The following is a 10,471-nucleotide window of genomic DNA, read 5'->3' on the forward strand; positions in this document are numbered from 1 at the left end:
GTCCTCTAATGGTGCCGCTGCTCTGCAGAAGATTAAAGAGGAAGCGCCGTCACCTATTAAGAGCGTCAAACGGCAACGAGAGAAGGGAGCTTCGGACTCGGAGGAACCTGAAAGGGCCAGTGCCAAAAAGTCCAAGACACAGGTGAGTCTGGGTTTCTATTGTTCTAAGTCTGGTGCTGTAGCGATTGGCTTCATTTTTTTTTTTTTTAGTCCTAATTGATTCCTATTTTACAAAACATTTAGTCAACATCATAAACCATACACATGCGCATCGTGAAAAGAATTGAATAGTAAGAAGTACAAAGAAATAAATAAAAATACACAAAATTAAAACTTAATATAAAATAATAATGTGTATCTATTATAGTAGTGGATTTATCTCTAAAAATAAAATCAGATCTTCTGAGTTTCACATCACAGCTTTGCGGCCATAAAAACTCAGTTGTTCGATCTTCCATATTTGTTTCTTTTTGAAGCTTCTTATGATGAACTTCATCCGATCCTCCTCTGTGTCTCACAGGAGCTCACCCGGCCGGACTCGCCCTCTGAATGTGACGGGGAGGGAGAAGGGGAGGGCGAGAGCTCCGATGGGCGGAGCATCAACGAGGAGCTCAGCAGCGATCCAAAAGACATTGACCAGGACAACCGCAGCTCCTCCCCCAGCATCCCCAGTCCCCGTGACAACGAGAGCGACTCGGACTCCTCGGCCCAGCAGCAGCAGCTCCTGCAGACCCAGCATCCGCCGGTCATCCAGTGTCAACCGGGCTCGTCAGTCGCCTCCTCAGCACCTGTTCCTCCCACCACCTCAGCCCCCTCTCTGCCTCCGCAGGTGGCGCCCACTGCCACCTCCACCTCTCTACCTCCTCAGCCGCTGCCCCAGACCAGCCCGATGTCTCTCATCCAGGCCGGGGCATCGCTTCACCCCCAGAGGCTACCGTCTCCTCATTCGCCTCTGACTCAGGCTCCGCCCCCTGGCCCGCCTCCATCGTTACCCAGCCCCCATCATGGCCCTATGCCCCCCATGCCACATCCACTACAGCCAGGACCTCCACTCCTGCCGCATTCTCACGCCATGACCGCTCAGGGATTCCCTGTGGCTGCCTCTCAGGTCCCGCCCCCGCCCATCTCTAGCCAATCACAGCAGAGGTCTCACAGTCCTCCTCCTCAGTCTCAGCCTTCCTCTCAGAGCGGAGGCCAGCCTCCCAGAGAGCAACCTCTGCCCCCTGCGCCCATGCCCATGCCTCACATCAAGCCCCCTCCCACTACCCCCATCCCCCAGATGCCCACCCCACAGTCTCACAAACACCCCCCTCACGGGTCTGTCCCTCCGTTCCCTCAGATGCCCTCAAACCTGCCCCCTCCTCCTGCCCTGAAGCCCCTCAGCTCTTTATCCAACCACCACCCTCCATCAGCACACCCCCCGCCCCTCCAGCTGATGTCCGGGGGACAGCAGCTCCAGCCTCCACCAGCCCAGCCTCCGGTTCTCACCCAGTCCCAGAGTCTACCGCCATCGGCCAGCCACCAGCCTCCCCCGCCGCCGCCCCTGCCCCCTCCGGCAGCGGCCTCACATCCCGGCGGGGCGCCACAACAGCCCCCATTCTCCTCACATCCTTTCAGCACAGTTCTACCTCCAAGCGGCCCACCACCTTCCTCATCGAACTCTATGCCTGGCTTACAGCCGCCCTCTTCTTCCGCCCCGTCCTCTTCCATCTCCATGCCACTTCCTGCCTCGGTCAGCTGCGCTCCGCCCACCCAGGCGGTCCCGCCTGTACACATCAAAGAGGAGCCGCCAGATGAGTCGGAGGAGCCGGAGAGCCCGCCTCCCCCGCAGAGGAGCCCCTCACCGGAGCCCACTGTTGTCAATACGCCCAGCCACGCCAGCCAGTCAGCACGGTACGTTTGGAGGGATGAGAGAGCTGTTCATTTCAGAGCTCTGCAGTTATTGTTGTTTCGTATCGGCAGTGATTCGTTTCATACCAAAATTCGGCCTCAGGCTGGTATGATAAAGGGAGGCATTATGTAAAATTGACTTTGTTGTGCTTTATTTCCTTTTATAACATTATTCTCACACCATAAACATACCTGGAGTGTTTGTTTGATTCATTCGCGCATGTTTGAGAAATCTTTGAGTCTCCCATTGGGGTGCCTCACAAAGCGCCGCCTGTTTATCTAAAGCTGCTGCTCCAGCCGAGCTCCTGCAGACTAGTGGCAGCAGCAATTAGCAAACTCCTGGAGGAGCATTGTTGTAATTAAATGCTGAAGGCAGAGCATCTGAAAGAGCCGGAGCGTCTTAAAGAGACAGGCGCTCAATTTCAAGGCGTCAAATTAAAAAGTCAAAATTTCTTTTGTCATGTTTGGTACATAAAGCATTTTTAAAACAACTGAAGGTAATGTAATTACTTTATTGAGCTATAAAATGGCACAATGTGCCTGGAAAATATATGTGTGGGAGCAGAGATGTATCTATGGTCTCTGGTGAAATTCTTAGCTGTTTTAAAAACCTAAACTAATGAACACGCGTGTGCCTTGACACCAGTAGCCATCCCGCGCATGCTAACTGGTATAACTGGAGGTTTCTCAGAGTGATCTAATGAAACTCAACTGGCTCAAATGGAGATCAGAAACAAAATAAATTAAAATAGGATCTAATACAATAATCAGAAAAAAATACACATTTATGTGGAATTATTTTATGATTATTTTCCTCACATTATTCTTGAAAATACTTTAGTAGAAAGAAAAACAAACTTGTTTAGGGAATTCATGGCTCTATGAAATGAACTGGTTAACTGGCCGCGAAGAAAACAACCTACAAACCGGAGATCCACAGTCGAATCACAATCAAAACGTACAATATCAGAACTGCAGAGGCTGCTGGGAGAGGCCAGTCACTTTAAATCCCATTCATGCTTTGCTCGTCCACCATATATTTGACTTGTCAGACGAAGTTTAATTGCCCTTGATTCCCAAAACTGACAGATTATAGTGACCCAAATCCTAAAACCGATGCGCAGCTTTGGAGACATCACGATGATGAGAGAGCAGCGTGAGGAAATGTGGGTTAAGCTTTACAGTTAAAATACAGCAGATGCGTCTTTAGTCAATATGGTGCAGCCCGGACATAAGCTAATATTTACCTGCGTGGCTACAGGTTTGCTTCGCTCCATAATCAAAAAAGCTGGCTCCGCGTTTTGAGGCAGCAGATTGAATGTGGTCAGCAGAACATCGGTCCAAGGCCGCAATTAGCCCGGAGGTGGCAGATAGTTTAGAGTTACAGAGGACGGGGCTGGGGCAGATTAATTACAGAGAGACGTGAGCAAACCCTGGGCTTCTAAGTATGACTATCTGTGGTTAAGTGACTCTCAGGCTGCCAATGAATAGCAATGAGGATTTTAATTCAGAGTCAGCGTAGCAGCAAAAGTGGCTGCAGTGGGAGTTTATTTCCTCGTTGAATAATGGACTGTTGTAATACACGACAGGGCATTAGAGTCACATTCAGAGTGTAAAATTGAGATGCAGCTCGCCTCTGATTGGTCCAAATTGACGAACCAGAAATGTCCTGTGTTTCCGACAGGTTCTACAAGTACCTGGACCGAGGTTATAACTCGTGCGCTCGGACAGATTTCTACTTCACTCCGCTGGCCTCGTCTAAGCTGGCCAAGAAGAGAGAGGAAGCTCTGGAGAAAGCAAAGCGAGAAGCTGAGCAGAAAGCGAGGGAAGAGAAGGAGCGGGAAAGGGAAAAGGAAAAAGAACGAGAGAGAGAGCGGGAGCGGGAAAAGGAGGTGGAGCGTGCAGCGGTGAGTACTTCCTTCGTTTTTCCCTTGTTTTTAATCTTGTCAATGTCAATTTATTGACAAAGTATGTATAAAGACAACAGATGCTGACCAAAGTGCTGCACAACCCAATAAAACGAAGCAAGAAATAGAAAAAAGTCAGATTAAAACAAAACCCAAAAATAATCCATAAATGTTATTATAAAAGAAACTCAAACTCTGTTTGAATCAAACGCCAAATAATAAAAATAGATGCTGAGCAAAGTTTAAAAGTCTCAGCAGTTTCGACCCTTCTGAGGGTTAAGAGTACAAATTGCAAAATCACCTCTGAATTTTAACCAGAATCTATGAACATGTAAGAGAAACTGGTTGGTCGACCAAAGATATGAAGGGCTTTTAACATTTTAAAAATATCAATAAAGTCTTAAAAACAATCCTAAAATAAACAGGAAGTGAATGAAGAGAAGCCAGAAGCGGAGATGTGCGTTCTCGTTTTTTAGAGCTGTTAAATGACGACCTGCTGCATTGTGGAGGGTTTGTAGGCGATGCAGACATGATTTGTTCAGCCCAACATAGAAAACGTGACGATAATCACTTTTCCAAGGTCTTTACCTTGGCAATTTGTCTAGTTGGAAAAAACTGGACTTTAAAACAACATTTATCTCTTCATCTAGTTTAAAAACGGCATCAAAGATAAAACACAATTCCTGACTGCAGGAATGACGCAAGGCAGCAAAGACTGTCGAGGGTTGTACATTTCCCAAATGTACAACCCTGCTGCTTGCTCTCCCACCTCCACCATCAGTCCTATTTTCTTTTAAATTCAAGAAACAAATTTTCAATCCGATTTTAATGGCGGTCAGGCAGTTTGAATAGTGTTTGAAGACAACTTGACACTATTTTGCTTCGTTGACAGATGCATTTGAATATCAGCTGCAAAAATAATGGAGGGAAATGTTATGTTTTCTAAAAAAAAAAAAAAAAAAAGCAACCCAGAAGCAAAATGTAAAGGTTAAAAAGTAGCAGACCTAGACTAGAGCCTTGAGGGACGCTGCAAATCAGAGGAGCCATAGAAGAAGAGCCTTCTCCTAAATGAACAGAAAAAGCTCCTATTTGTCAGGTTCTACAAAGCATTTAGCCCAAATGTTTTGTTTCTCCCCACAGAAAGCTTCCAGTTCTGCTCACGAGAGCAGAATGGGGGAGCCCCCGATGGCCGGCCCCACCCACATGCGGCCCCCGTTCGACGGCCCCCCGACCACGATCGCAGCGGTGCCTCCGTACATCGGCCCCGACACGCCCGCGCTGCGCACCCTCAGCGAGTACGCCAGACCCCACGTCATGTCGCCCACCAACAGGAACCACCCGTTCTTCGTCTCGCTCAACCCCGCCGACCAGCTGCTGGCCTATCACATGCCCAGCCTGTACAACGCCGACCCCGCCATGCGGGAGCGGGAGCTGCGGGAGCGGGAAATGCGGGAGAGGGAGATCCGCGAGCGCGAGCTGAGGGAACGGATGAAACCGGGCTTCGAAGTCAAACCCCCAGAGATGGACTCGCTCCACCCTTCAACAAACCCCATGGAGCACTTCGCCCGGCACGGGGCTCTCACCCTGCCCCCCATGGCCGGCCCTCACCCGTTCGCCTCCTTCCACCCGGGCCTGAACCCGTTGGAGCGTGAGCGGCTCGCCCTCCCGGGGCCCCAGCTGCGGCCGGACATGACCTACCCAGAGCGGCTGGCAGCAGAGAGGCTCCATGCGGAGCGGATGGCCACGGTGGCCAACGACCCCATCGCTCGCCTGCAGATGTTCAACGTCACGCCGCACCACCACCAGCACTCGCACATCCACTCCCACCTCCACCTCCACCAGCAGGACCCGCTCCACCAAGGTAAACGAAAGCCCTGCTTATATTTAACAATGTTACTGTGATAGTTACAGCATGTTGTCAGGAAAGTTTAGGTAACTTGATATTTTAACATGCTGTGGTAGCTTAAAGCTACAGTATGTAGTTAATAACAAATATGTTATTTGTTAAAACTGTCAGCATGTCGTGATAGTTTACTATGAGACAGATAATCTGTGGAAAGATCGATCTCCTCCCTGTCAAAAACTACCAATCAGAGCCAGGAGGAGGACCTTAGTGTTGTCAGTCAACACCATGTATGTGCTGCTCAATGTGGTAATGGTGAAGAAACAACTTACCATTACAGGAAAACCTTTTATCCGCTATTAGTCATGGTCACGCTAACTAGCTTGAGTAGTTTGCCTCTGTTGTGGTGCACCAGCTGTAGCATAGCAGAGAGCAAGCAGCAGCATACACAAGCATGATGGACAGCACTAAGACCTTCCCCCTGGCTCTGATTGGTTGTTTCTGACAGAGCAGTGTATTTATGTAGATGGCAGTAGAACTATAGGGAAAAGGCAGAAGAACTCAATGTTTCCACAGATTGTGTCTCATACCTTACTCAACAGTTTTAACAAATATGTATAATTTTTTTTTTTTTAATAAAAGTTTCTTACTGTAGTTTTAGCTCAAAGATTTTTTGCTTTGTCATGAAGTTAAAACTGTTTGATCTATAAGATTTATTAAAGTAATTAAAATATTGTTTTATAAGATGCTTTGTACTTGTAGTTATTGAACTTGTCAGTGTTATTTGGTTAATTTATATTCTGTGATAAGTTTACAGTGCCTTGCAAAAGTATAAATACACTCCTTAAACCTTTTGTAACATCACAACCACAAGCTTCAATTTGTTTTAGGCTTTTTAACTGTGAAGCAGAAGAAAAATAAATGTAGTTTACAGAACATTTCACAATTAAAAATCTGAAAAGTATACTGTACATTCTTTGTCCTAATTGGTAATTATAGTTTACCAGCTGTTCTGGCTGAGGTTTACATTCAAGGAAGATAAACCATTATTATATAGCCAGAATTGCAACTGAATAGTTAATTTTGCTTTTTTTATGCATTAGAAGAATTAGCCTAGTCAAAGTTCAAGCCTAAGTCTGTGGCAAGACCAGCAAAGTGACGTTAACAGACATCCAGCTCAGCTGAACTTGAGTAGATTGTGCAAAGCTGATAGAGATGCACCCATGCTGCTGTATTTGCAGTAAAATTTGATTTTTATGAGTTATTTATTCATGAAAAGATTTGAAAATCAATCCTCTAAAACCCCAAATGAAATCTATTGGAGCTTGTGGTTGTCTAATGTGACAAAATGTGGAAAAGATTAAGGGGAAGCGATGCTTCTGCAAGGCTCTGAAGACGTGAATCTGCAGCTCCAGGCCTTCACTGCCGCTGTCCCTCTCTGCTCCAAATGAACGGCTGCAAATTCAGCCTTTTGATTCAGGCGTGTTGGAGCAGGGATGCATGTAAAAGCTGCAGGACAGTGGAGGCCTGGAGTTACAGGCCTTATTAGTAGATAATTAATGTCATATTTTCTGTATTGAAGTTGTGATGTTTTGTCAATGCTTGTTTTACTCCTCTCATCGCAGTAAGCAGCGGCTAACCGGGAAATGTCACCGTTCAACCTTTAACAATTTACTCCAAACTGGGCGGACGTTTATCGTATTATTTGCCATCTACCGTAATAAATTTCATATCGCGATTAGCATTTTGATTTATTGTCACAATCAAGTCCAAATAACCCCCAAAACTGTCGGTATTGTTTTGTTAGTTTTACTATGTTCTCCAGTTTGTTCAATGAGAGTATCAATAAATATAAATAAGTCTGAAAATGCAATTATATGCAGTTGGTGGCAGAAATCACACTTCTTTATGTGAAGTGTCTTACAGATTACGTATTTGTGTTTGTAGGGATATGATTGCTATCATGCAGTCACAGCTACAGTCACCTGAAAAAGAAGTGATAAATAGTTATTATTCTCGCTTCTATTGTGATCACAGTAGTACCAGAAAATGCTGCGATGAAACATCAAGTCCGTATCGCCGAAATGTGTAAATATCCGCGCTAACCGAAACGATTGCAAGCCGCTGCTTTGCTCCATGAGAGGAGTGCCACTGAATGAAACCGTGCATCAGCAGCAGAGCATGACCTGCTGCTGATGCACTATGATGTGATGAGTGCACCTTGACCCTAAGACTCTGACACCCAGAAGGTGGTGGTGAATGTCTTGTCTGTCCTCCAGGCTCGGGGGCCCACCCGCTGGCCGTCGACCCGCTGGCAGCCGGACCTCACCTGGCGCGCTTCCCCTACCCGCCCGGCGCCATCCCCAACCCTCTCCTGGGCCAGCCGCCGCATGAACACGAGATGCTGCGCCACCCGGTCTTCGGTAAGCACATCCCCCCTCCTCCATGTCAACGTAATCTATCACCCCTGTGTTCCGGCGCGCCTCCTGACCGCATATTGTCCCTCCAGGTGCTCCGTACCCACGGGACCTACCAGGGGGTCTTCCGCCGCAGATGTCGGCAGCCCACCAGCTGCAGGCCATGCACGCCCAGTCGGCAGAGCTGCAGCGGCTGGCGATGGAGCAGCAGTGGCTCCACGGCCACCACCACATGCACGGCGGGCCGCTTCCTGGTCAGGAGGACTACTACAGGTCAGACGAGCGCCAAACGCCAGGAACGCAAAAACCCGGCGTTCCGCGTCTTTAAAACTCCCCTCTGTGTTTCAGCCGACTGAAGAAGGAGAGCGACAAGCAGCTGTAACCAACCGGAGGGAGGCGGCGACCGACGAGTGCAGGACACAGGAAGTTGTCACAAAAGCAGCGGTCTTGGAGGCTCCTCACGAACCTCTGAACACCTTCAGTCTTGAAGAACAGGAACAGGCCGAGCGGATCGTCTGAGTTTCTTCAGTTTCTGTTCCCGTCGAGGACCTTTGATTTCCCTTTTTTTTTTTGTTTGTTTTTTTTAATTATTATTATTTTATTTTTCCAAGACATTGACTTTCTTTGGTATATAACCAGTAGTGACAACATCCTCAAGACTCCTGCATGACAAGCTTCCCTGATGTTTTGTAGGTGCTAGAACAAGACACTGTGCTTATCAAAAAAAAAAAAGAACGGAGAAAAAAAACAAAAACAAATAAAGACCTGTCAGACCATTTATGGAAAAATAACAAGTGCTATCTTAAATTCAACCTTTATTTTAATACATTGTTGGAGGTTTTTCATAATTTTAAGAAGAGCTACAGCATGGCGTTTTTCAGTCTGTAAATAGTATATATAAACATATAATTATAATTATTATTATTATTACTAGGTGTGGACTCCAAGTCGTTTCAGCCTCCAATATAACTTGTTTTGAAGCATTATCCCTTGTTTCAGAGGGGAGCACCATGGCATTATACGAGCAGTTTCTGAGAGTTGCGGTTCGGTTGTGACCTCACTGTGTTAGATTTAGTCCCACATACGCTTGTTGTATGTAAACCATGATCCCCCCCCACCCCCCTCATTACGCACGCCTCTGCATCCACCCGCCCCACACATCCATCCATCCATCCATCCATCGGCTGTGACGCGCAGCGGGGTTGTCAGAGTTGGCGTGTTGAGTTACTGATCTGAAACACTTGAAGAGGCGACGGACGGGAAAAAGGAGAACTTTGCACTGAGTGAGCGTCCTGGAGCTCGGCTAAGGCGGTGTCATCCTTTTTAATTTGTGTCCAAGTCATCAGCAGGAGGGAGCGGTGCACCGTCGCCGTGTGTGGTGGAACGGTTTTAATTTCAACCACATGGACCAATTTTAGGCCAAATAAGAGGCGCTTTCTCTGTTTGTTTGATTTTTTTTGTTGTTGTTTCAAATCGAGCAGGATTTGAATTTTGCTCAATCTTAGAGCCTAAGAGGACTTTTTCAACCTTCAAATAGTAGTGCACGACCCGCTGCACATATTATATGAGGAAACCACTTACATAGGATCTGCCTGACGACATGAAGTAGGCCAAAAGACGTCAAGAAGCAACACATGAGCTGAAGAAGTTCAGGACCTGCCTGGAGTCCCTTTGTGCCGCCTCCTTGGTTTTCTGCTGACCAGGAGGAGGCGAAGGGACCGTTCTGTTCACATTCTCATTGTATGCCTTGTTTTTATGGTTTTTTTATGTTGTTGTTGGGGGTTTTTTAAAGACACGCCCAGCTTCCTGCGTCTCTGGACTCGTTTGTGTGCCACTGACTGTTACCCGTCTTATCTGTGCACAAGCTCGCGTTTTTATTGGTTCAGCTATTTTCCCGTGCACTAAGACTGTTTGTCATGGACGTATTAACAAAAAAACATCTGTGGCTTTTTCTTATGTGTGTGTGTTGTTTTTTTTTTTTGTTTTTTTTTTTTGTCTAGCCAGTTGAAACTGCAACACATTTTCCCACGGAGCACTATATTTTTATCTAAACAGCGGCAAAATTCAAACTTATCAAAAAAGGACTTTGAAACGCTGACAACTGCCTGTCACTCCATCTCACCGTTTCCCATCTCTCCTCCTCGTCTCTCTCTCCTCATCATCATCGTCGCCATCCTCTAGCCTCGCCTTTTGATTCCCTCTTTTTTGTGTCTCCGAAGCCTTTGATGTTAAGTGTTGTCAATGGTTTAGCTTCTTGTTTCAAAGCGGCAATAGCAGAATGTAAATTCTGACTGCTAAGATTTATATATATACTGGTATCTTGAAGCTTATTGTATATACGAGTAGTCGCCATGGGATGACACAATGTAAAACAAAAAGTAGAAATAATAAGAAAAATTGTGAGTCCTGTGTTC

General features: G+C 46.7%; 1 protein-coding gene across 4 annotated transcripts in view; it reads left to right on the top strand.

Moving 5' to 3' along the window:
* The window catches only part of rerea (arginine-glutamic acid dipeptide (RE) repeats a), a 210,382-nt gene extending 201,576 nt beyond the window's left edge, over positions 1 to 8,806 (top strand). For 2 of the 4 annotated variants that reach the window (XM_015041842.1, XM_015041845.1), the window contains 7 exons: positions 29 to 142; positions 521 to 1,893; positions 3,575 to 3,797; positions 4,938 to 5,658; positions 7,890 to 8,063; positions 8,150 to 8,330; positions 8,406 to 8,806. In XM_015041842.1, coding sequence (XP_014897328.1) covers positions 29 to 142; positions 521 to 1,893; positions 3,575 to 3,797; positions 4,938 to 5,658; positions 7,890 to 8,063; positions 8,150 to 8,330; positions 8,406 to 8,439 — 2,820 coding nt within the window. In that variant the 3' untranslated portion in view covers positions 8,440 to 8,806. The remainder of the gene's footprint in view (positions 1 to 28; positions 143 to 520; positions 1,894 to 3,574; positions 3,798 to 4,937; positions 5,659 to 7,889; positions 8,064 to 8,149; positions 8,331 to 8,405) is intronic. The other 2 variants (XM_015041844.1, XM_015041843.1) reach the window with 2 other exon arrangements.
* Positions 8,807 to 10,471: the final 1,665 nt, after the last annotated feature.

The sequence above is a fragment of the Poecilia latipinna genome, unplaced genomic scaffold, assembly GCF_001443285.1.
Source record: "Poecilia latipinna isolate Pla-1442-1.1 unplaced genomic scaffold, P_latipinna-1.0 Scaffold571, whole genome shotgun sequence".
NCBI lineage: Eukaryota > Metazoa > Chordata > Actinopteri > Cyprinodontiformes > Poeciliidae > Poecilia > Poecilia latipinna.